Source organism: Leucoraja erinacea, chromosome 23, assembly GCF_028641065.1.
Source record: "Leucoraja erinacea ecotype New England chromosome 23, Leri_hhj_1, whole genome shotgun sequence".
Taxonomy (NCBI): domain Eukaryota; kingdom Metazoa; phylum Chordata; class Chondrichthyes; order Rajiformes; family Rajidae; genus Leucoraja; species Leucoraja erinaceus.
The window spans coordinates 33,543,763-33,570,911 of NC_073399.1; the positions used below are offsets into that span (position 1 = coordinate 33,543,763).

The following is a 27,149-nucleotide window of genomic DNA, read 5'->3' on the forward strand; positions in this document are numbered from 1 at the left end:
ACCAAGAAGCAAGAGTTACTCCAGGGAGTTACTCCAGGGAGTTACTCCAGGGAGTTACTCCAGGGAGTTACTCCAGTTCAAACGAGTGATTCTGCGTTGGTTTTCAACAATGGCGGTCAGATCTCCCACCATGCAAAGGGAGGGAGAAAGTGGCCTACTATACCAGTTGCAATGGCAGTACGCATGTGCAGGGCGGCACATGTGCACAACCGCGGCCGATGATGTGCTGGCCAAAGATCCTCGCTATAGGATCATTGGTGCTGGCCGTGGTTGTGCGCATGTGTAAGGCGGACGTGGAGCGGGCGGAGACCCGAGACATGGACAGCGGGCGGAGACGGAGAGAGAGAGGAAAATAGAGAGAGAGAAAGATAGAGAGGGGGCCCGCTCAGGTGTCCCGGGTGCTTGCCAAGCCGGGCAAGATGGCATGGCTTTTAGGTTGCCCGGTGGGACTGCGGGTTGCCATTGGCAACCGCTAATTTCTAGCTCTGACCTCTAAACCAAGGGTTCACCTACCCAGGGGGTAGATTTGTTGATTCTGGATTTGTACATATTTTTCTCATTGACTGACTGTGTTTGGTTCTGGTATTATGATCTGTTCATCATTAGTTGTTCATAAATAAGTGAAATAACATCGTTATGCGCTATTAAAGTTGCCCGAGATAAACGGGACGAAAAAGGTTGGGAACCCCTGCTCCGATCTAAAGTTTATTTCATCGGAGATTCATTTAAGCATGCTGAAAAGTGGAGTGTTTGTAAACCTACCTCTTCAAACAGAATGAGTGACGTGGCACTCTTGCGATGACATTCTTCTGTGTCTTTGTTCTCAGAAACAGCAGGGACCTTGGACACTTCCGAAACCTGGCCACTAGTTTTCGGGGTCTTACAAATCTTTTGAGGTTTGACTAAAAAGGAAAGAGATAGTTCTCACTTTAATCACCAAGCACTTTCCAGCTATTGAACAGATCAAACAACGTTTTGGGGAGATTGGCAAAGATGGGTAGACCCGTCAGAATCTCCCCCCGGGTGGAAATCTCAAATACAAGTCGGGCAACCATGCTGTATTTTTCCAATCAATCAGACAATCTGCTGGAGGAAGTTAAGGGCCTGTCCCACTAACGCAGACTTTTTCAGCGACTGCTGGTACCCGTCATAGGTTGCCGAAAATGTTCATCATGTTGAAAATTCAGCGGCGACCAGAAAGACGTTACGACTCTTTGGAGACCTCTCACGACCATACAGGCGACCCCCCCCCCTCTCGTGACATGTCGCGGATGAGAGGCCGTGACATGTCGCGGATGAGAGGCCGTGAGAGTCGTAGCTTCTTTCTGGTCACCGCTGAATTTTCAACATTAAAAAAAAAAAAATTTCTGCGACCTATGACAGTTGCCGAAAAAGTTGCGTAAGTGGGACAGGCCCTTTAGTGAGTCAATGGAGGAAAGAAGATAAGACTTTATTGCTTTCCATCACAATGAGGAACGTGGAGGAGCCGCTGTGAAGGATGTTTTTGTTACATTTATATGCGGTTGCGCGCTTTGTTGCTTTTCTGGTATGACTGCATGGCAAATCAAATTCCTCGTATGACTTACAGACTTGTCTTGTTTTCATACTTGGCTAATGAAAATCAATTACAAGTGCAAGCAATGATCAATATGTTGTGTTGAAAGCGTGCATCAGGACCAATGCCTGTACACTAGCAGAATAACCAGTGGAAAGGTGTTTCAATGCAACTTATTTTCTCACCACTCATCCAATTGTCAGCCTTTACCATTTCTTCACTTTTGTTAGACTTCAACGGGGCTTTGAAGAAATTGGCTAAGAACACGGGCGCCAGGCTCTTCATTGAGCCCTTTTTCCTCGGAGATAAGGCAGCTTTCCTGGGCGACCTGACGACACTTCTGGGAGAGTTGGGCTTCCCTGTGAAAAAAAGAATCGTCCAAATTTAGTGGATATCAAGCTCGTAGAAGATGGCTTCACACATAAAAATGTTAAGAATGAGAATACGGAGAGTAGAATATAGAATTTCACAGCATCTTCAAACACAATAGCCCCACAGACTATCTTGTGCTACATCAGCAACTGATAACTTAAAAATAAAAGTATCTTATAGACAATAGATGCAGGAGTAGGCCATTCAGCCCTTCGAGCCTGCACCACCATTCAATGTGATCAAGGCTGACCATCCACAATCAGTACCCCGTTCCTGCCTTCTCCCCCGACTCCTCTATCTTTAAGAGCCCTATCCCCGCTCCAGGAGCTCTTCGACCCCGCAACTCGGGCGGGAAGTCACGCGTTGCAGAGAGCCCGAAAGCGGTCTCTCTCTAGGATCCGCGGGCTCCCGGCGCCGTCGTCCAAAGACCCGCAAGCAGCCGCAGCGCTTTTTGAAAGTATCCAGAAGAACTCTTTTGAAAGTATCCAGAGAACTGGCCTCCACCGCCCTCTGAGGCAGAGATTTCCACACTCACAACTCTGTGTGAAAAAGTGTTTCCTCATGTCCGTTCTAAATGGCTTACCCCTTATTCTTAAACGGTGGCCCCTGATTCTAGACTCCCCCAACATCGGGAACAAGTTTCCTGCCTCTAGCGTGTCCAAATCCTTAATAATCTTATATGTTTCAATAAGATACCCTCTCATCCTTCTAAACTCCAGAGTATACAAGCCCAGCCGCTCCATTCAGACTGAGAATCTTCTCTATACCTTCACCAGCTTGACAACGTTTTTCCTGAAACATGGTGCCCAGAACTGAACAAAATACGCTAAATGCGATCTCCCTTTCTCCAACTCCGAGGCATGAATGGGAAAAGAAGATAGACACAAAAAGCTGGAGTAACTCAGCGGGTCAGGCAGCATCTCTGGAGACAAGGAATGGGTGACGTTTCGGGCCGAGACCCTTCTTCAGACGAACAAGGGTCTTCACCCGAAACGTCACCCATTCAATAGACAATAGGTGCAGGAGTAGGCCATTCGGCCCTTCGAGCCAGCACCACCATTCAATGTGAATGTGATCATCCCCAATCAGTACCCCGCTCCTGCCTTCTCCCCATATCCCCCGACTCCACTATCTTTAAGAGCCCTATCTAGCTCTCTCTTGAAAGCATCCAGGGAACCGGCATCCACCGCCCTCTGAGGCAGAGAATTCCACAGACTCACCACTGTGTGGAAAAATGTTTCCTCGTCTCTGTTCTAAATGTCTTACCCCTTATTCTTAAACTGTGGCCCCTGGTTCCGGACTCCCCCAACATCGGGAACGTGTTTTATGCCTCTAGCGTGTCCAAACCCTTAATAATCGTATATGTTTCAATAAGATTCCCTCTCATCCTTCTAAATTCCAGTACACAAGCCAGCCGCTCCATTCTCTCGGCATATGACAGTCCCGCCATCCCGAGAATTAACCTACGCTGCACTCTTATAAATTATAACAATCATTGTGAATACACTCCTATAGAGCAACATTGATAGTGCCACAGCTCCAGAACATCATTATTCAGCACAGAAAGAACCCACCCAGTTCTTTGAAAGAGCTACCACCCTTTCCTCATTCAATACCTCCCTTTTAATATGTATCTAGCGCATGTTTCAGAACTTTGTAACGGCTTGTACCACCTTCTGTCGATGCACCCCGATCACAACTATGGGCTGCATAAACGTTTAAACAAACGGCACAAGATAAGGACGTTGTTGTCCAAGGTTTTATACTCACTTGGAGATCTGGTCGTTTGCATTGGAAGGGACCTGCTGCCGCTGAAGAAGGCAGGCTTGAGGGCACCGGCTCCCTGTTTATCCACTTGGTGAGACTGCGTGGCCTCTTTAAGCTGAGAGAGGATCTGTCTGCCACTTCGCTGTGAGGAAGCATTCACTTCAAATACCTACAGGTAGACACACTTGTGTTGGAGATATTTGACCCAATTAATGGTTTGCTTCAACACATACATTCTATTAGAAGAAAACATCCACTGAGGAGTAACTGAGGGCGGCACACACAGTGGTGCAGCGGTAGAGAGTCGAGTCAGGGGTTATGGGGAGAAGGCAGGAGAATGGGGTTGAGAGGGAAAGATATCAGCCATGATAGAATGGTAGACTTGATGGCCGAAGTGCCTAATTCTGCTCCTAGAACTTATGAACGTACAGCACCAGAGACCCAGTTCGATCCCGACCTCGGGTGCTGTCTGTGCGGAGTTTGCACGTTCTCCCTGTGACCGCGTGGGTTTTCTCCGGGTGCTCTGTTTTCCACCCACACTCCAAAGACGGGCAAGTTTGTAGGTGAATTGGCTGCTGTAAATTGTCCCTTGTGTATGTAGGATAGAACTAGTGTCCAAGCGATTGTGGTCGGTGTAGTCTTGGTGATCCCAGGAATGAGTGGGTTAGCACATGATGAGCGTTTGACAGCACTAGGCCTGTACTCGCTGGAGTTCAGAAGGTTGAGGGGGGACCTCATCGAAACTCACCGAATAATGAAAGGCATAGAGTGGATGTGGAAAGGACGTTTCCACTGGTGGGAGAGTCTAGAACCAGAGGTCATAGCTTCAGAATTAAAGGACGCTCTTTTAGAAAGGAGGCGAGGAGGAATTTTAGTCAGAGGATAGTTAATCTGTGGAACTCATTGCCACAGAGGGCTGTGGAGGCCAAGTCAATGGATATTTTTAAGGCAGAGATAGACAAATTCTTGATTAGAACGGGTGTCAAGGATTATGGGGATAAGGCAGGAAAATGGGATTATGTGGCAGAGATCAGCCATGAGTGAATGGCGGAGTGGACTCGATGGGCTGAATGGCCTAATTCTACTCCTATGTGAACTTGTGAAAAGCTTTGAGAAAACCTCCAGTGTTACTCTGCAGGCATGTAACAAAAAACACAATTTTGATGTGACAGGTGCTAACACTTACCTTGAAACCCAACTCCTGGGCACAGGCATAAACTGCAGCAGTTTTCCCAACTCCTGGAGGTCCAGTGATTAGCACTGTATTGCACAAAAAGTCTTCATCCCCAGAACTCTCCATGTTAAAATCACTGTTGTCCCAAGTATCTGCAGAGACAAAAAGGCAGGAAGAACAGAGTGAATTTCAGATGAAGTTACGGATTGATGAGGGCAGGGCAGTAACATTGTCCATGTGGACTTTAGCAAGGCAGACGAGCCTGGAAGGATAGATTACATGGATGAGAACGAGTATCTTTATCTGTGACTGTGGATGGCATGACTGTGTTAATCTTTGTTAAAGACTGTATAATCTCTTCACTGACCCGATAGCACTCATAAGTATTTTCACTGTACTTCGGCAAGCTTGACAATAATAAACTATATTACAACTTGGCTTCAAATGTGCACGCAGTTCCCATAAAGAGCAAGATGAGAATGACCAGCTAATCCTTTCATCAACTTGATTGAGGCATTAATATTGGCTACGATTTATTTTAGCCTACTGAAATAAAGCATTAAAACAATTAAACTGCAGCGGCAACATACTTAGCATGTGGCTGCAACAGTGGTGCAACAGTAATGTTGTTGGCTTACAGCGCCAGAGATCCAGGTTCGATCCCGACTATGGGTGCTTGTCTGTATAGAGGTGGTACGCTCTCCCCATGACCTGCGTTGGTTGTCTCCGGATTCCTCTCCGTGAAGCGATAATCGGAGGTTAAACGGCTGATGGATAGACTGATGGGACTGAAGGCTGAAAAATCCCCAGGGCCTGATGGTCTGCATCCCAGGGTACCTAAGGAAGTGGCTCTAGAAATTGTGGATGCATTGGTGATAATTTTCCAATGTTCTATAGACTCAGGATCAGTTCCTGTGGATTGGAGGGTAGCTAAGTTATCCCACTTTTTAAGAAAGGCGGGAGAGAGAAAACAGGGAATTAAAGACCAGTTAGCCTGACATCAGTGGTGGGGAAGATGCTGGAGTCAATTATAAAAGATGAGATAGCCGAACATTTGGATAGCTCTGCCTCAGAGGGCGGTGGAGGCGGGTTCTTTGGATGCTTTCAAGAGAGAGCTAGATAGGGCTCTTAAAAATAGTGGAGTCGGGGGATATGGGGAGAAGGCAGGAACGGGATACTGATTGCGGATGATCAGCCATTATCACATTGAATGGTGGTGCTGGATTGAAGGGCCGAATGGCCTACTCCTGCACCTTTTGTCTATTATCTGTTTTTAATAGCAAATTGTCCTTGGTGTGTGCAGGATAGTGTTTAGTGTTAGTGCGCGGGGATCGCTGGTCGGCGCAGAATCGGTGGGCCGAAGAGCCTGTTTCCGCTCTGTATCTCTAAATTAAACTAAATTAAAAATTATTTTCCTTTCAAAAGTTGATCAGCTTTGTAGCGCGAGGCAGGCAACTGCCTCTATGCAGAGGGGAAACATTTTGTAGTACAGTACACCACATCATGACCCCAACATTGCACAGAGTTATATATTTAGGAAAATTACATACCCACTTTTTCATCTTTTTCGGTCTTTCTTTCCTTCTGTGATTTTGTTTCTTCTTTGTCAGCTCTTTTCTTCCATTCCATCAACCAACTATGTAAAAAAAAAAAAACACACTAAAAGGCTGCATTTGGAGTATTGTGTTCAGTTTTGATCATCCTGCTGTGGGAAGGATGTCATGAAGTTGGACAGGGCACAGAGAGGATTTGCCAGCATTTTGCCAGGACTCGAGAGCCTGAGCTACAGGGAGAGGTTTAGCAGGCTAGGACTTTAATGTTTAGAGTGCAGGAGGCTGAGGGGGGGGGGGGGGGGGGGGGGGGGGGGGGGATCTTATAGAGGTTATAAAATCATAAGGGGAATTGATAGGATGGATATGCACACATTATTTTACCTAGGGTAGGGAATGAAGGACCAGTGGTCCCCTAATTCGAGGAAGGACATTCTTGCTATTGAGGGAGTGCAGCGTAGGTTTACAAGGTTAATTCCCGGGATGGCGGGACTGTCATATGCTGAGAGAATGGAGCAGCTGGGCTTGTACACTCTGGAGTTTGGAAGGATGAGAGAGGATCTCATTGAAACATAAGATTATTAAGGGCTTGGACACGCTAGAGGCAGGAAACATGTTCCCGATGTTGGGGGAGACCAGAACCAGGGGCCACAGTTTAAGAGTCTTTACCAGACGGTTTAATAACCTCCTCACGCACCTGCGTAATTTCCTGACAGCACTGAGATTTCCCACAACTTCACTGGAATGCTGCGGCTGGTATTTCTCCGTCCACAACAGATCTTCCTTGACCGTACCCACACCTGAAAAGGAAAGACAAAATGTGTAGGGAGGAGGAACTGCAAATGCTGGTTTATACCGAAGAAAGACACAAAATGCTGGAGGAACTCAATATTTGGTCGCCCTTCAGACCCACCTGAAACGTCACCTATTCTTTTTCTCCAGAGATGTTGCCTGACCTGCTGGATTAATCAAGCATTTTGTGTCCAGCTTCTGAAAGAGTTCAATTTAAAAAAATTCCATGAAGGAATAAAAACATCCAAAGCTATTTAATCATTAGAGTCTGAAGAAGGGTCCACATCCAAAACATTGCCTTTCCACTTTCTCCAGAGATGCTGCCTGACTCACCAAGTTACTCCAGCATAGTCTTTTTTTTCTCTTTTTTTTAAACTGATTGAGTATGGGGAAATATGAGTATAGAAATTTAACTGATTGAGCTTGGGATCAGAAATAGCATAACATTACCAGCAGATGGAGCAAAGGTCACAACAGCTCATCGTCTCCACAAGCTAGCTATACAAAGCCTTGAGCGCGCTGGGCATCAATGGAATGAAGGGGAGAAGAGCCATCAGGAACATCACAGAGGCTGCGGAGAAAGCCTCGAGATGGCTCTGGATCAGGAGAGGAGGTCCATGGGGAGGAGCGAATGCCACCTGAACACAAGTCGTGGTCTGATCAACTACGGCTGGGTCGCCTGGGTGAGTGTGTCTGATGTTGAAAGACCCGAAACACCCAATGACCCCAGGTTACAGGTTCAGGAGCATCAAGAGATGTATTTTTATCCATTTATCAGATGCTGATTAAACTCTGACCAAAGATGTCCAAGGGCATACCATACCAGGGCATCGGAAATGTCCTCGTTCTTCAGGGAACGGGGATTCCCCTCCGCCACCATAGATGAGGCTCGCACCAGGGTCTCATCCATACTCCGCAACACTGCTCTCTCTCCCCATCCCCGCACTCGCAACAAGGGTAGAGTCCCCCTGGTCCTCACCTTTCACCCCACCAGCCTGCAAATACAACACATAGTCCTCCGCCATTTCCGCCACCTCCAACGTGACCCCACCACTCGCCACATCTTCCCATCTCCCCCCATGTCTGCCTTCTGCAAAAATGGCTCCCTCCGCAAGTCCCTTGTCAATTCTTCCCTTCCCTCCCGTACCTACCCCCTCCCCGGGCACTTTCCGTTGCAACCGCAAGCAATGCAACACCTGTCCCTTCACCTCCCCCCTCGACTCCATTCAAGGTCCCAAACAGTCGTTCCAGGTGCGACAAAGGTTCACCTGTATCTCCTCCAACTTCATCTACTGCATCCGCTGCTCTAGATGTCAGCTGATTTACATCGGGGAGACCAAGCAGCGGTTGGGCGATCGTTTCGCCGAACACCTCCGCTCAGTCCGCAATAACCAACCTGACCTCCCGGTGGCTCAGCACTTCAACTCCCCCTCCCATTCCCAATCCGACCTCTCTGTCCTGGGTCTCCTCTATTGCCAGAGTGAGCAACACCGGAAATTGGAGGAACAGCACCTCATATTCCGCCTGGGCAGCTTGCATCCTGATGGCATGAATGTTGAATTCTCCCAATTTTGCTAGCCCTTGCTGTCTCCTCCCCTTCCTTAACCCTCGAGCTGTCTCCTCCCATCCACCCGCCCTCGGGCTCTTCCTCCTCCCCTTTTTCCTTCCTTCTCCCCTCCCACCCCCCATCAGTCTGAAGAAGGGTTTCGGACCGAAATGTCGCCTATTTTCTTTGCTCCATAGATGCTGCTGCACCCGCTGAGTTTCTCCAGCAATGTTGTGTACCTCTGACCAAAGATGTGCAGGTTTGTAGGTAAATTGGCACCTTAAATTGCCTCCAGTGTGCAGGCAGTGGGATAACATAAACACTAGTGTGAACGGGAGATCGATGGTCAGTGTGGACTTGATGGGCCAAAGGGCCTGTTTCCATTCTGTATTTTTCAAGTGTTTAATCGGCTCTCCTCGTTTGCAGCAGTTTTTTTACTTCTGAAGGTGTTCTAAACATGTAGTATATTTTTGTGACTATGTCACAACATTTGAATGTGCATCACTGACAGGATGAGCTTGGGATTCTAACAAAACTTTTGCAAAAAGGGGAACAGAAATAAATCAAGAAAACCAAATCAATTTTACTTTCCTTTGTCTCAAGACAAATTATCCGAACAGCAGAACCAAAAGATGTTTTCTATTTTTTGTCTGTCAAGAATTGGACAGCGCAGTTATAGTTTCTGCCTCACAGCCCTAGAGTTTTCCCTGTGACCGTGTGGCTTTTCTCCGGGTGCTCCAGTTTCCTCCCACATCCCAAAGACGTGCAGGTTTGGAAGTTAATTGGCCTCTGTAAACTGATCTTAGTGTTTAAGACAGAACTTAGTGTGTCAGCGCGGATTCACTAGGCCGAAGGGCTAGAAGATTATGGAGATTCGGTATGTCAGAGAGTATTCTCTTGAACTTCTACAGATGGACAGTAGAGAGCAGACCGACTGGTTGCATCAGGGCCTGGTTCAGCAACTTGAATGACCAGGAGTGAAGACGGCGAAACGTTGTGACCACTGCCCAGTCCATCACAGGTTCTGACCACCATCAAAGGGATTTACCAGAGTCGCTGCCTCAAAAAGGCAGCCAGAGATCCACACCACCCTGGCCACACACTTCTCATCCCTGCCATCGGGAAGACGGTACAGGAGTCTGAAAACTGTAATGTTTAGGAACAGCTTCTTCCCTACAGCCATCAGGCTATTAAACACACTACAACCTCAAAAAAGTTCTGAACTACATAATCTATTATAATTATTATTGCACTATTATTGCTTGTTTGTTTTGTATAGCGTGTCTACACACACATACTGAACCTTTTTCTCATTTATTATATTGTTTACAGTGTACTAGGTCTACATATTCTGTTGTGCTGCTGCTAGTAAGAATTTCATTGTTCTATCTGGGACACATGACAATGACACACTCTTGCTGTATTTCTAAACTAAACCAAGGTCATTGGCCTCTTCCCCGTGCTCTGACATCAATTCAATGGCAGAGTAGGGGTTATAGACATGACACAACACCCTGGTCAAAGGTTCAATTCCCCGCCACTGACTCAACTGCTCTTAAAGCAGCAGTAAGACAGCTGCAATCATCCTCAACTTCTGGACAAAGCAAGTTTAAGACAAGTTTTGCCTCACTTTACTAATCCCAACAAGCACACAAAGTGATCTCAGTCTTCGGTGTTAACACACGGCATCGTGCAGTGGAGATTAGTGTGCAGTCAAGACAGGCAGTTGGAACAGAGTCATTCAGCACTGAAACAGGCTCGTTAACTCAACTAGTCCATGCTGGCTAAGATGCCTCGTCAAATCTGGCCCCACCTGCCCGCGTTTGGCCCATATCTCTATAAACCTTTCCTAATCACGTACCTGTGCCTTTCAACAGTTGTTATAGTTCCTGCCTCCTCCTCCTCAGCCAGCTCGTTCCATCCACCCACCACCCTCTGAAAAATTGTCCCTCAAATTCCTATTATATCTCTTGCCTTAAACCCATGCCCTCTAATTATTAAAGTAGACATACCTTGGGGAGACGTCGCTCTAATGATTAATTCCACAACCTTGGAGGGAACCATATCTATGCTTCTTATGATTTTATACACTTGTTTGAATAAATTCCTAGCCTACCCAACCTCTTTCTATAGGTCAGGCCCTCAAATCCTGCCAACATCCTTGTAAATCTTGTTGTCCAAGTCTCTGGACCTGTGATGCTGCTGCAAGCAAACATTTCCTTGTACCTGTAACTCACTGCACTCGTGCATTGTCCTTACCTCACTGCACACATAGATATGACAATAAATCCAACTTTACTTGACAAATTATCTCTTTTTTTTAAATACTAAAGTTCATAAAGATTTCCAGATTCTGGGACAGTTGTTTCCTTACTGTTTTCAGGCAACTGAACCATCCCATCACCAGCTAAAGAGTCATCCTGACCTGCCGTCAACCCCGTCGGAGACGGACTTTACTGCACTAAACAGTATTCCCATTAGCTTGCATCTGGACACTGTGGACCAAAGATTGCTGTGGACAGCTCGATTGTAATTATGTAGACTCTTCCCACCGACTGCGTAGCTCGCGACAAAAACAAAACAACAACTTTTCACTTTAATTTGGTACATGCGACAATAAACTAAACTGAACTACTTAGAAATAAAGACTACATTACCATCGGAAATGGCTGCTTCCTCCCTCTTCGGTAGATCAGTCAATTCAGAAACACACAGTGGGACGGGCACGTTTGCCGCTTCTGCCTCTTCGGTTTTATGTTCACACTCCTGCAGCTTTCTCTTAGCAGATCTGCTGAGCCGCTTTCTGGTGGTGCAGTTCTGGTTTTGGATGCCTCTTTCATTCCTCGTGGATCCCTCGGCCGCCTCCTGAGTGCAACGTCCCTCGTCCTGGATGACAATCAGTTCCTGGTCACTGTCGAGAGCTTTCATTCTTTTTTGTTTCTGATCCCGCCTTTCAACCTTTCTCTTCCTTTTCCCCAGTAGTGGTCCTGGACTGCTACGTACAGGTAACGCTTGCCAAGGCTCTGCATCGACATCTATGACAGAATTCTCCATTTTAGTGGAAGACCCTAAGAATGAAAGAAATATGTAAGAGCCACTATAAATAGGTAAGAGCGGAACACACACAAGCAGCCAAAGACCCTCCGTCACTGACCTGTTTTGAGCAGGTCTGCAAAATATTCACTTCTTTTCTGCAGTAATGGCTTAAACAGTTTCCGTACGGGGAACTCTGGATTGGATGACTTGATCTCTTCGAGTAACCACCGCTGGACGTCCTGTGAGAATTCTGTCCTCCAGTTAGATAACTGCAGCATAAAATGTTCAAAAGGAACCCATTAGCCACAAATGACAATGACTGCTATCTGCGCAGCTTCAGGTATAGGCAAGCGGGTTACGTTAAAATGTTGACAAAGCCACAAGGTCTCGGCCCAAATACAGTTCCATAAACTGGTTATGTGAAATATTTGTTCCATGTCACTGAATGGTACAGGGAGGTGAGTGGGTGGGGGCGAGGGGTAGTGGAACCCAACACAGAGCCAAATCACAAAATGCTGGAAGAATTCAGTGAGTCCCACAGCATCCATGGAGGAAATGGACACCCTCAAGACTGAAGAAGGGTCCCAACCCTAAACGTTACCACTCCATTCCCTCCTGGATAACATTCATCTTATAGGGCAGTTGGCACGTAGGTTGGTGGGCTGCAAGTGATAGATACCGTGCCAGCAAAATATTCTCCCTAGTCACTGAAATAAATAATTGAGGAAAGTAATGACTCTCCAGAATAACTATTTTACCAGTTTGAGATGGGGCTCCATTGGAAAAGGATGCACTCGTACATGTTGCTGGAGCCGGAGGCCTCCTCAGACTGACTTTGAGCCCCACCGCAGGGCGTGGACTTAACATCGGAGCCTATCCCTTGTCTGGGATCACTCCCTGATCTCACCAACAAGAGCTCGCAGTCTCAAGAGAGGCGCAGTCGGGAAGCTCCAACGATGCAGAGGCTCGACCAGCCCCGACGTGGGGTCCGATCGCCGGCAAGGGGGAGCTGACCGCCCCGATGTGGAGGGCCCAAACGGCACCGACTACGAGAGTCAAGATCGTCCCGTCAACGGAGGGCCCGAGGGCCCCGACCGTGGGAGAACAAAGAAGGGAAGAGATTTGAACTTTTTTTCGCCTTCCATCACAGTGAGGAATGTGGAGGAGTCACTGTGGTGGATGTTTATGTTAAAATGCATTTTGTGTGTTCTGTTGCTTTTTATTTGCATGACTGACTTGGCAAATAAAGTATTATTGTGATTGTGATGTTAACATCAGCGAATAAGAAATTTGCTCCATGCTTCAAACCAGCCAAAGACCATCCTACCCTTCTTCTCGAATCTTATGTATCTCTTGACCCATTGCTCAGAGTACCTGAGGGTGGCTCACAACACAATCGCAAGAACATTTTATAATTTCAGCTAACCCACACCTCCGCACTCTCCTCCCACACATCCGTCCAGGACACCACTGCAATCAAACTCCACTGTTGTATAACAAATTAAAAATATAAAAGACACACTCACCCCGATCCAAGATGCAGAGGTAGTGATTGTGTGTTTCACTTCAGAGAAGTCTCCAAGAGACAGGGAGGGTGTAAGTATTCCTTCCATCCGTTCACTCATGCCCCGTAGCCGATTCAGAATAGCGCAGTCGGGCCATGGCAGGTCCCACAGTAGTGATGCTAAACAATTAAAACAAAATCACACAGAACATTTGTGTGAAACAGTGATGAGATCCGAAGTATCAAAGCATTGCGGGGCACGTCTGCTCACAGCAGAAGAGTACATGAGATTATACTGTTATCATATGATAATGGAACTAAAACTTCTTATTAGTTCATTCCTCCCCTCACGTCAACCTATTCAGGCCACTGGTTTGAGCCATTAAACGATCCAAACAATGCAGCCATATCCATCTTTGTTCATTTGCAACGGTTGGATAGTTTTCAGTCTGCTTTGAAACGCAGTTGAAGGGGATTTGAAGTTTCATGTACGGTACTGGGGAATGCTCTATGGTGCTGTCGATGGTAAATTGAAGAATGTATCTAGCAATTTCAGGTTCACTTTGAAAATATGTACAACAGAGCTTGCTTTAAAAAGACTTGGCTGTTTCAGACAGCTCCATACTACAAATAGGAAATAAAAGGAAGAATTGAGCTGAAGGCATCAAGGAAGGGAACCCTTCTAGAGTTGCCAGCATGGAGCAGCGCTGTGGGTAGATTCATTGTCTTGTATGAAGCCATTTCAAGGCTACCCTCCATTCAGTCAGATTCCAGCCTCAATCCAAAAGATCCAAATAGTTAATAACTACTGTTAACTTGGGACATATTTGGGAATGGCTAGATCAAAAGACTAATTAACAACATTGTAGGAAAATCGATTCCCGCATGGGAAGAGGCCTTTCGGCCCACACCGACTAGCGATCACCCGCTCACACGGGTTTGGTTATTCCGGTTCCGACTCCACGCCCTGCACATCAGGGTGAATTTACAGAGGCCAATTAACCTACAAACCAGCACGTCTTTGGGATGTGGGAGGAAACCGCAGCACCCTGAGGAAAGCCACACGGAGAAGGTACAAACTTCTCACAGACGGCACCAGAGGATCTAACCTGGGCCCCAAACCAAGGGGGAAAAAAACATTTTCTCCAACAGGCACTACCACTCTCAAACTTCAAAAACCTCACCTTGACTTTTTTGCTGGACATGTACAACAATCTGGAAACTGAGACTTGCAGCTGAATAGATCTCCAACGCTGCTGCAGTCTTTGCTATGTGCTTTTTCAAGGTATCTGGTAAACCACTCATGAGAAACTGCCGTTTTGCTCGAAAATGTTCAACATCCTGAGAGTTTTCAGACCCATTGCAACTTGGGGGAAAAACGGGAGAAGTTTGATCATATTTTTGCGGTTGATTTCCACGATAAAAAGCCTTCATTTCTACTACACATGAAAAAAACTGCAGGCACGGAGGACTCAAAGGAGAAATTGCTGGTAAAAGTCAGCTGATCGGTCAGCATTTATGGAAAGAAAAACAATTAATTTAAATCTGAAACCCCAACTTTCCAAGATGCTAACCGATCTGCTTAGTTTTATCAGGTCGAGACCCTTCTTCAGACTCGACCCGAAACGCCACCTATTCCTTCGCTCCATAGATGCTGCCTCACCCGCTGAGTTTCTCCAGCATTTTTGTCTACCTTCAATTTTTCCAGCATCTGCAGTTCCTTCTTAAACAATGCTTAGTTTTATCAGCATTTTCTGTTTTTAGTACTCTTTTCTATAAGAGTCTGGTTCACATTAATAACCATCCTGCAGGCAGAGTGAAATCTAGTACTTGAATCTAGTTGATCTTTGATCTTGAATGCACTGCCTGAAGTGGTAGATGAAACAAATACAGTTTTCAGGGAATAGGAAAAATGATTTAGAAAATAAAATAAATTGCTGCCCTTTCCTTGTTCTTGCTAAACAGGACCAATTGAATATTGTTTTTCCAGAGACATTGGACCAAAAGGTTATTTCCTGTCCTTCTTGAAAAAAAAACATAGCAAGCTAACAGTCTACTCACCTGCTCTCATCAAGAATGGTGATAAGTTCCAACGGTACACCTTTGATCACTTTTTTAGCTAAAAATATGGAAGCAACCTTGACATCAACTAGATTAAAACAAAAATAGAAATCAAAACCTTCAACCAAATAGTGAAAGAAGTCACATGCACATACAATAACTGGAGAAGGTGGAAATGGAAACAAGTTAATAATATTACCCAACCAATCTACCAATGAGTTGGCTATGACATTTGATTAAAAAAAAAACACACACACACACTACAAACAGGGGACATTACTGGCAACAATATAGGACAGTAACAGCACAGGAGGCGGCCATTTGCCCGGACTAGATCTGCCAGAGCAATTCTGAGCTCCAGTTCCCCGAGTCCTTCTCAATGGCCTTGCAGATATCACCTCACTCTATATCAGGAATCGGCAAGCTTGTTCTGCATAGGGGTCAGGACCCATGTCTGTGAGCGGATGGCAGGCCACATCTATCGCCATAGTGTGACATTTGTTGTTTTTCGCATTAGTTTTCATGTGTTTTTCAATTCCGTCGCCTGCCCCAGGACCGGTTTTAGCACCCAGGTTGCCTGCATTACCCGGGACAAGCTGTAGTTCCCAGGTCGGCTCAAGTCCCTGGGACTAGCTGCAATTCCCAGATCAGATTGTGTCCCCCAGGACTAGCTGCAGTTCCCAGATCAGATCACATCCCCGGGACTGGCTACAATTCCCAGGGCGCAAAAACGAATTGAAAAAAAAAAGCCTGTGGGCCAGATGATTTGGGTTACGGGCCGGATCCAGCTCGTGTGCCATAGGTTGCCGACACCTGCTCTATATTGATCCAATTCTTTCAAACTCCACATCCGCCTTTAGCAGATCTGGAGGCAGTGCATTACAGATTGCAACCTTTAATTTCATCATCAATTCCCTACCCCTATATTTTATAGTCGTGATCCCTAGACCTTGATCCCTGCATCAAAGGGAACATCATCACACTATCATGTGCCCAGATCCCTACAATTATACATCAAATCTCCCCATGCCCTTCCCTCAGGCTCACTAATCTGCCCTTGTAACAAATCTTTCAGCCTTGGAACCACTCTTGTAATTCTTCTCTGGACTTTCTCTCAAGTTTTCATATCCTAATAATAACACCCAAACGTCAGGGAGAATGGAACAAATATTAGCGAGATAAAATAAAATCCACCAAAAGATTTCAAATAGCAGTTAACGGAAATCTATTATTTAATTATTACCACAAAACTCTATAGTATTTGCTACAGATTACACCTTGAAGGCCATTCCTAATTTACAGGTTAAAAAACAATTTTTTTTAAATTGAATTAAAAAAAGCATTCAATTTTCAGTCCAAATTAAAAGGAAACAAAAAATGATTCATGTGTTGCAAGAAAATCTTTGACAATACCTTTAAGGGAACAAAAGTACCATTTAATACCATTCTGAAGAAGTGTCTCGACCCAAATTGTCTCCTTTTCCTTCGATCCATAGATGCTGCCTCATGTGCTGAGTTTCTCCAGCACTTTTATCTACCTACCAATTAATAATATTATTGCATATCTATAAACAATTCCTTTTGTAAATTCCCCAACATGGAAATGTCTCTTCAGTATAAGTCTATTTACCTGTAAACTATTTATATTTCTTCATGAAAGCATCCCAGATTTTAAATTTACCTTCCTTTAAAAAAAAATACGTATATAACTATTTTAACACTGTGCTAGCCCGTCTCCTAGAGGAATATGTGTAAAAAGAGGGGGAAAAGAAAACAAATATATCATTCCAAAACATCGTTGAACCCTGCTCACACAACGAGATTGGCATAGAACTGTTAAACGGTTTTACAGTCCAATTTCTCAGCAAGAACAGACAAAAAACTCAGACATGTGCAAAACTGCACGCCTCAGTAAATCACCACAAAGGCCATTCTGCAGAGAAGAGAGCAATTAAAACTGAACAAGAGAGAATTGGAAAGAATATTTGATTCAACGTGTACTAACCCGCAGTGTTCTTGGCCGCAGACTTTTTATCCAAATTCTTCCCCAACACATCACTCACATTTTTCAGTGCCTTGGGTTTCTTGTTATTCCGAACACTGCTTGACAAGATGCTTTCTGTACTTGAACTCAAGTTGATTGCCAAGTTCTGTGTAAACCCAAATGTTAAAGAGCAAACAAACATCAGGCTGCAGTGCAGATATGGTGTCATTAACAATACTGCATTCTACTGAACTTTCATCCAAAAATATATAACATTTCACTTTTCAAGATAAATGGCATTCAGGAATCTCAATGAAATAAAGTTTGTTACTTGCTCCTCTTAAAGAGCAATAAACAGCGTTGTGGCACTGGGGTAGAGTTGCTGCCTTACAGCGTCAGACACCCGGGTTCGATCCTGGCTACGGGTGCTGGCTGTACAGAGTTTGTACGTTCTCCCCGTGACCTGCGTGGGTTTTCTCCAAGATTTTCAGTGTCCTCCCACACCCCAAAGCCATACATGTTTGTAGGTCAATTGGCTTGGTATAAATGTAAACATCGTCCCTCGCGTGTGTGAAATAGTGTTAGTGTGCGGGCTCGCTGGTCGGCACAGACTCGGTGGGCTGAAGGGCCTGTTCCTGTGGTGTATCTCTACACTAAACAAAAAAAAAGTCATTTGAGACCTGGGACTCTTGTACCTCATTCCCGTAAAACTTCCCATCAAATCTGGCTTGCCGTCGAGTTGATCGTCTCAGTGGTGTGATGGTTTCCACATGATTTCTGAACTTGCTTTGTGCTTTGGCTTTCTCAACCAGCCTCTTTGCTTTGGCTAAATTCTTGGCTCGGCGTATCTGTTAGATTACATTAACAATTTCAAAAAGTGCCAGCATACAAATGGGAAAAGGTTTTTGCAATGACAAGTGTCTGTCAACACCTCCGGATATTTCTAAGCACTAGTTAGTTAGTTAGTAAGTTAATTGGCCAAGTATCCACATACAAGGAATTTGCCCTGGTGCTCCGCCCATAACAACATGACATACAGTGACAGTTACGAATGACTCAGAAACATTAATAATAATAAGACATTAATGATAAAACACCATTGATCAAGCATGTGAACCAACAAAATACCAGATCAAAGGGAGGCTACAGATTTTTGGCTGTTGAGTCGAGCAACTACTCGTGGATAAAAACCAAAGATCTATTAGCGAAGCAAGATGGGTTACTCTCACGCAAACGTGTAGTACGCTCATGGGCGGATTCATGGGTGATTATATGACTCATTTTAGCAACCAGCCTCCGCCATCTTGCTTCCGGCCAAAGATTGGATCCGCAGCGGGGAGAGGGAGTGTGGGGTCCGGGGCAGCAGGAGAGGGAGTGTGGGGTCCGGGGCAGCGGGAGAGGGAGTGCGCGGCCTGGGGCAACGAGGAGAGGGAGTGCGCGGCCCGGGGCAGCTGGAGAGGGAGTGCGAGGTCCGGGGCAGTGGGAGAGGGAGTGTGGGGCCCGGGGCAGCGGGAGAGGGAGTGCGGGGCAACAGGGAGCGGGGCATAGGAGGGGGGGGGAAGACATTGTAGTGAGGGGGCAGGCGAGGGAGTGCCGAGGGGGGGGGGGGGGATAAGGCCTAGTGTGTGTGAAGTTGCGGGGAGGTTTACAATGTTTCTTATTTACAATGTTTCTTATTTAATGTCCCTTGTCTAGTCTGAAATAAAGTTCATTATTGGACCAGAAGAAATATAATTGTGTGTGTGCTATATGATTATATACATTTATATAATGTTCATGTATGTGTGTTTATAAACATTTTATTCTTTAACAAGAATTAACAGGATTATGAACTAACAGAATTATGAATCTAACCCTATATCACACACAAAATGTTCTCCCGCAATGTCAATTACCCTGCGAGTCGGGTCGGTTCCGGTTACTACAAAATCAACTCAAACACTGCTTGTGAACCATTTAAAAAGAAATGATTTAAAAAACATTAAAAAAGACAATTACCAGAATCAAATTTTATTCTTGACAAGAAATATGAACTGACAGATTTATGAATCTAACCCACACAAACAGTTGCCCCGCAACATTGATTACACTGCGAGTCGGGTCGGGTCAGGTAGGCTCAGGTTACTAAAATGGGCGGGGATAAATGCCCAGGATCCCCTCTATAGCGTACTACACGTCAGCCCATTGCATTTAGCAGGAGTAGCCTATCTTGCTCCGCTATAAGATCTTTGATAAAAACTGTTTTTATGTCTGGCTGTGGCAGCTTTGACAATCCAGTCGCCTTCCAGAGGGAAGTGATTCGAAGAGTCTGTGGAATTGCTTTAAACTGCAGTCATTGCTGCAATGCCGAAGCCAATTTTGCACAACAACCTCTCGCAGATAGTGATACAATATTGAGCACATAATTCTGCCTTTTATTGAGATTATAAGAATCTTGACAAAGGCACCAAGGATAACTTCTTAGCTCTTCAAGGAACGCAGGCTTGTTCACCTGAGAACACAGGCATGGCTTTCGTTTAACATAACATTCAAATAGAAAACCACTCCCAATACAGATTTCTGATTGTACACTGACAAGTAAAATTGAATCTGAATCTTCTCTCCAATGTGCATTAAACTATATCTGATTTATGACCTTAAAATCTTTGATGGGGTCAGAAACTAAAATTCGGCTGACCAAGAGACAAGAGTGATATACCATGATCCCTGGACGATGTCAGGCAACAAATTCATGGAACCACAAGCACAAAATATGCAAACCAAGCTGCTTATCAATTTGATATTAGAGCAATTGTTATATTAGAGCAATCAAGCAGTTGCATACTCTACTAAAAATATGATTGCTCCCAAGTATACTATTCAGAAAATGTAGTAGGTACTGAACATGAGAAAGCAGATTTTATTTTAAAATGTAACCATATTTTCATGTATTATTCACAGGTTGATTCAAAGACAAGTATAAAGATTTTCAGCATTGGTAGTTTGCACATATTGCTGGCTACATAAAACATTGCACTCAAAATATGTTTGCGCAAAAGGTACAAATACCTGATTGCTTTTGGGAGTAAAATCCAAAGACTCGTTCATTTTTCTGGCTTTTCCGGCATATTTCGATTGAGAGAGTCGTGTAAACTTCATTCTGAAAAGTCATCATATAAATAAATCTCATTCTCCATTATAATTCATGTTTTACAAAACTCCGCCATTTTTGTACAGTTTCATGTCTACCATTAAATTGTACAATTTATATTTACTAGACTGAAACAGGCCATTCAGCTCAACTGATTTATGTTAGCAACTGCACAACGAGCATTCTTCAACTTCCATCCAAACCAATCATTCTTTATTTCGATCATGTTCCACTTGATACACATAGATCGTTTTTAAATGTAAAATACAACTTTGCTATTCCTCTCCCTTTACATAGAAACATAAAAAATAGGTGCAGGAGTAGGCCATTCGGCCCTTCGAGCCTGTACCGCCATTCAATATGATCATGGCTGATCATCCTACTCAGTATCCTGTACCTGCCTTCTCTCCATACCCTCTGATCCCTTTAGCCACAAGGGCCACATCTAACTCCCTCTTAAATATAGCCAATGAACTGGCCTCAACTACCTTCTGCGGCAGAGAATTCCAGAGATTCATCACTCTCTGTGTGAAAATATTTTTCTCATCTCAGTCCTAAAAGACTTCCCCCTTATCTTTAAACTGTGACCCCTTGTTCTGGACTTCCCCAACATCGGGAACAATCTTCCTGCATCTAGCCTGTCCAATCCCTTAAAAATGTTGTAAGTTTCTATAAGATCCCCCCTCAATCTTCTAAATTCCAGCAAGTACAAACCGAGTCTATCCAGTCTTTCTTCATATGAAAGTCCTGCCATCCCAGGAAACAGTCTGGTGAACCTTCTCTGTACTCCCTCTGTACTTAAAAAAAGTAAATCTCATCTCTAATTGCTCATGAGATATTGGTGAACATCTTGATCAGCTATGGTTAAAGAGTGGTGGGAGAAGGGTCTCGACCCGAAACATCACCCATTCCTCCTCTCCAGAGATGCTGCCGGTCCCCCCCAGTCCAGTTAGGGTTTATAATCTCCAGATTAATTTCACTCCTGATAGGACTTTGAGGAAAGGTTCCCCAAGACATGTATTATCCAGCATTTTGTGTCTATCTGTGGTTAAAGAGCTCCCAGAATTAATTACTCATGAAACGTCAAGACTTTGTAGACAGTGCAATTGCAACAAAGTGGAATTATGTTACAATGCATGGATGCCAAGTTTCATATTCAAACAATCTCGGGTATCCTTTATTTATCAAAACCTTACATTTTAATTCTTCTCATAGCTTTAAGCCAATTAATTCCCAGGATGGCGGGACTGTCATATGCTGAGATATGCTGTTTAAGAATAAGGGTTAAGCCTTTTAGAAAGGAGATGAGGAAATACTTTTTCTCAGAGTTGTGAATCTGTGGAATTCTCAGAGGGCCGGTTCTCTGGATACTTTCAAGAGAGAGCTAAATAGGGCTCTTAAAGATAGTGGAGTCAGGGGATATGGGGGGGGGGGGGGGGGGGGGGGGGGGGGGGGGGGGGCAAGAACAGGGTACTGATTGGGGATGATCAGCCATGATCATATTGAATGGCGGTGCTGGCTCGAAGGGCCGAATGCCCTATTCCTGCACCTATTATCTATGTCTATTATTTATTATCACTCAATGCATCTATTTAAAATCTAGATATCCAAACATAGGAATGAAAACATATCTTCAGCCAGTCTCAATGGGTTTTACTATTTATTTTAGAGATAGTGCGGAAACAGGCCCTTTGGCCCTCCTAGTCCGCACCGTCCAATGATCCCCGCACCGTAACACCATCCTGCACATACTACCGTCAAATTACACTTACACCAAGCCAATTAACCTCCAAACTGCTACGTCTTGGGAGTGTGGGAAGAAACCGAAGATCTCAGAGAAAACCCACACGGTCACGGGGAGACGTTCAAACTCTGTACAGACAGCACCCGTAGTCGGAATCGAATCCGGGTATCTGGCTTGGCAAGAGCTGTAAGGCAGCAACTCTACGCTGCGCCACCGTGCCTCCCTTCCACAAGACCATGGCTGATCAGTACTTGGGCCTCACTTATTCATTTTTCTTATCATTCCCTGCTAGTCTTACCCAACAAAAACTGTAATCTGTCTTGGAAATATTAGCTGCCTTTAATAAAAGAGAAGTTGTTGGAGAAGATTCTAGGGAACATATTTACATTTGAAGAAACAACAAAGATAATTGATGATATTAGTGCAGTGAATGTTGTCTACATGGACTTTAGTTCTGGCAAAGTCCCTGGTGGTAGCCTAGTACTTGATATAAAGTCACGTGGGATCCATGGCAAGGTGGTAAATCTAATCCAAAATTGGCTTGGTCATAGAAGGCAGTGTAAAGTTGTGTTTTTTAATTTAAAAAAAGGTCCTGGGACTCAGGAGCTCCAGACTCCGGCAGCGGGAGGGTTGTCTGATACGTTTGCAGACAGGTCCGGGTTCCTGAGGAAGGAAAGCTGCTCACCGTCGGGTGTTCGGCGTCAAACACCCCCCCACCCCCCCCCCCCCCCCCACCACGTAAACTAACCAAGAAACATTTAAACAAACTTTTAGAACAGTTAACTGTAGAAAGGACATACAGACTGTTGGCGAGGCGGCCACAACAGTGGCGCCACTACGGTGGACACGTGAGAGGGAGATGCTGGCTGGAGGCTCCAAGAGGCCGTCCTCACCTGAAAGGACTTTTGTACAGTACAGGGAAATCTTTGGATGGACTCAGTGGCTCCCCAATAGTCCTTTTGTTAAATTGCTTTTAATTCACATTCCAGGCTTGCCTTCATTTTTCGGGGCAGTGAGCAAAGTATGTGGTGTTACAGCCATATAAAATTTTTGTTAGGTTATTTTACGTTTATTGTTTGTGCGTGCGTGTTTTTTTTGACGGTCGCATCATGGTGGTACGGCAGAAAATTCATAATGTTTAAGTTGTCTCAAAGTGAGGCAACGACGATAAAATTTGAATACAAGAATAAATGAATACAAGTATTCTTGTATACATGAATACAGAATATCTTCAGCCAGTCTCAAGGGTTTTACTATTTATTTTAGATCAGTGCGGAAACAGGCCCTTTGGCCCTCCTAGTATACCCCAAAATGTAACTTTATTATCCAATGAAACAAGTAGCAAGCACCGTAACAAAACATTGCACAACTGTTCTTCAAAACACAAACCACACCAAGCTTGCCAATTAATGACTGCTAATAAATAGTCTTGGGAGTGTGGCATGAGCCCGAAGATCTCAGACAATGCAGGAAGCCCACACGGTCCTCTTAGTAGAACGTGCAGGATGTAAGTAACCAAGCTGTAAATACCAAAGGGCCTCCCTCCAATCTCTACAACTGACCTCTGCCTGGGGTCCACTGCCGATCTAGTAACCCCAGTACAAATTGTACACAAAATGCTGGAGTAACTCAGCAGGCCAGGCAGCATCTCTTCAGTCTGAAGAAGGGTCACCCATTCCTTGACTCCAGAGATGCTGCCTGTCCTGCTAAGTTACTCCAGCATTTTATGTCGATCTTCGGTGCAAACCAGCATCTGCAGTTTCTTCCTACACAAATTGTACACCACTGGGTTAATAATTGGAAAGAAATTGATACTTAAATTTTGGAAAAATACAACCACACCAACTGTTAAGTTGTGGATTAGGAGATTCTATGGAACATAGCACGCCTTTGAAGAAACAAACAAAGATAATTGATGATATTAGTGCAGTGAATGTTGTCCTTTCATGGACTTTTTCTGGAATCCCTGGTGCAGGGTACCTAGTTGCTTGATTAAAGTTCATGACGCGGATAGATCTACATCCATGGCAAGATTTGAAAAATTCTCTTTTAAGGGGCCTTCTCTTCTATTCCTACTTTCCATCCAAAATTTTTTTATTTTTCATAGAAGGCACGTGTAAAGTACTGTTTTTTCTATTTTTCCAAAAGATCCTGGACCTGTTTTGTTTTTTCCATTGTCTTGCTTTATTCCTTCTCATGAGAACAAGAGGTTGTACTAGATTAGATTACGTTTACAGAGTTGCACCTAAAATTAGGTGTTCCGTACTGTTTTGGAAGCTGACAAACTTCTAATAAATAATAGAGTAGGGTGTGTAAAAAAAAAAATTGAAACACCCCCAGTAAGGACCCAATCCCACCACGTAAAACAACCAAGAATGCACATTGCAAACACACTTTTAGAACAGACTTTAACAGTAGAAAGGATCACATTTACAGACTGTTGGGCTTAGGCTGCCACAATTAGGAATAAGCGCCACTCTGCAGCAGGATACCAGTGAGACCCATTCCCCATTTGTATTGTTCTTTGCTTCAAGACCAAAAGGAAGATGTATTGATCTAACTCCCAAATTGACTCTCTCTGTACAGATACAGGGAAATCTTGGGGAAGAGAAGAAACTGGCTCCCCAAAGACAACACACAATTTATATTTTAGAATGAATAAATTAGACATCAGGCAATTCTTTGGAATCATTTCGGGGCAGTGAGCAAAATGTCAGGAATCACGGAGTTACAACAAAATATCCCCTGAACATGATGCACCATATATATTTAGTTACTCAAATGCTCTACTTAAATTCCTGAGAAATAATAGAGTCGGGCAAACAAGGAGCAAGCCATCTCTAACTTCTATATGAAAACAGTTTCAATGCTGACTTTCAAAAACAAAACCAAAGCAACTCTTGCCCCTGGAGCGGAAATGACTACATAAATAGAAACTCCCCAGTCCATGAGGCCAGACATCGTCAAACAATCGCAGGAATCCCATGTCGTCCCTCTTAGTAAATGCAGCATCATCAAGTAACCACAGCTGTAAAATACCAAAGGGCCTCCCCTTCAATCTCTACCGTAAACTGACAACCAGGGGGTCACTGCCGATCTAGTAACCCACAGTCACATTAAACTTGGCTCACAAAAACGTTGAGTTGCTAACTCAGCCCATTATCTGTTTAGGCACTATCAGTTTCTTTATTCCTGAAGAAGGGTCACCCATGGTATTATGACACCAGATCTGTTCTGTAGTCTGCATAAGTTACTCCAGCATTTTGAGTGGGAGTCGATCTTCGGTGCAAAATAAGCATCTTGCAGTTTCTTCCTAACAAACTAGTACACCACTTCAGTAAGGACAGAATCCCATTACAATAAACAATTATGCACGTGCACGCACACTTTTACATCCAGACTTTCTTTCCAGCATGATCACATTTTAATCTATATGTAATGCTTAGGCATTCAAATATTAGGAATAAGCAATTCCTCTGCAGCAGGATACCAGTGAATCACCCATTCCTGAGCTGTATTGTTCTTTGCTTCAAGACTAAAAACAAGATGTGGATTGATCTAACTCCCAAATTGAACTCTCTCTGCTAACTGTTCTAAGCAGAAGCAGTACGTGGGGAAGAGAAAGAAACTGGATTGAAAAGAAAACACAATTTTATATAATAGAATGAAGAAAATTGGCACATCATGTCAATTTCTTTGGAATCATTTACAAAGTCACAAAATGTCTCCTATCACGTAGTACAATAAAATAGTCCCTGAACACTGATGCAATTATTAAGCAAGCACATCAGCGCCTCTACTTCCTGAGAAGATTACGGAGAGTCGGTTTGTCAAGGAGGACTCTCTCTAACTTCTATATGAGCACAGTAGAGAGCATGCTGACCGGTTGCATCGTGACTTGGTTCGGCAACTTGAGCGCCCTGGAGCGGAAAAGACTACAAAAAGTAGTAAACTCTGCCCAGTCCATCATCGGCTCTGACCTCCCTACCATCGAGGGGATCTATCGCAGTCGCTGCCTCATAAAGGCTGGCAGCATCATCAAGGACCCACACCATCCTGGCCACACACTCATCTCCCCGCTACCTTCAGGTAGAAGGTACAGGAGCCTTAAGACTGCAACGACCAGGTTCAGGAAAAGCTACTTCCCCACAGCCATCAGGCTATTAAACTTGGCTCGGACAAAACGTTGAACATTAATAGCCCATTATCTGTTTATTTGCACTATCAGTTTATTTATTCCTGTGTGCATATATTTATATAATGGTATTATGGACACACTGATCTGTTCTGTAGTCATGCATAGACAGAGGCCCAGGAGCCGTTGGAGTGGGAGGAACACCCAACTCTGCAGCGTTCCAAAATAAGTGGGCTTGAGTAGGTTTAAAAAACGATCGCGGGGCTTTGTTTTCAGAGGCTCAGGAGCCGTTGGAGTGGGAGGAACACCCAACTCTGCAGCATTCCCAAATAAGTGGGCTTGAGGAAGCCGCTGATTGGTGGAAGCAGACTAGAGGGAGCAGCTGATTGGTTCATATCCCACAGATCACTGCAGAACTCTTTTCTTCCAGCAACACATAGTAGTGTATGCTGGGTAGGGGGGGGGTAAGGGCCAGGGTAGCCATTGATTGAAACTCATGGATGTCATCCATGTGGGTATCCCGTCATGCCTTCTCTCCATAGCCTGATCCCCTTAGACATTCTACGGGCCACATCTAACTCTGCTCCAGGTGCGTAGAGATGGGGGCCTAAGGGACCCTCTGTGGAAGAGAGGAGCAGCAGCTTGATGACCTCTGTCTGGTCAGGGAGAAAAAGGAGGTCATAGATCTCGTTATTAGAGAGGTGGTCACTCCAAGACCAAGGGAGGACCCCTTGTGGGTCACCTCTAGGAAGGGCAAGGGGCAGAGGCAGGGACTAGAGAGTACCCCGATGGCTGTACA

The 27,149-nt window shown here is 44.7% G+C and overlaps 1 protein-coding gene across 3 annotated transcripts in view; it reads right to left on the minus strand.

Annotated features, from left to right (window-relative positions):
- atad5a (ATPase family AAA domain containing 5a) overlaps window positions 1–27,149 on the minus strand; it is a 62,611-nt gene that overhangs the window by 25,805 nt on the left and 9,657 nt on the right. For all 3 annotated transcript variants that reach the window (XM_055654264.1, XM_055654265.1, XM_055654263.1), the window contains 14 exons: window positions 20,390–20,480; window positions 18,037–18,189; window positions 17,363–17,507; window positions 15,358–15,445; window positions 14,481–14,662; window positions 13,319–13,476; window positions 11,911–12,061; window positions 11,414–11,824; window positions 7,116–7,218; window positions 6,419–6,504; window positions 4,881–5,020; window positions 3,698–3,863; window positions 1,741–1,914; window positions 763–902 (listed from right to left, as the gene is read on the minus strand). In XM_055654264.1, the coding sequence (XP_055510239.1) occupies window positions 763–902; window positions 1,741–1,914; window positions 3,698–3,863; window positions 4,881–5,020; window positions 6,419–6,504; window positions 7,116–7,218; window positions 11,414–11,824; window positions 11,911–12,061; window positions 13,319–13,476; window positions 14,481–14,662; window positions 15,358–15,445; window positions 17,363–17,507; window positions 18,037–18,189; window positions 20,390–20,480 (2,188 nt within the window). The remainder of the gene's footprint in view (window positions 1–762; window positions 903–1,740; window positions 1,915–3,697; window positions 3,864–4,880; window positions 5,021–6,418; window positions 6,505–7,115; window positions 7,219–11,413; window positions 11,825–11,910; window positions 12,062–13,318; window positions 13,477–14,480; window positions 14,663–15,357; window positions 15,446–17,362; window positions 17,508–18,036; window positions 18,190–20,389; window positions 20,481–27,149) is intronic.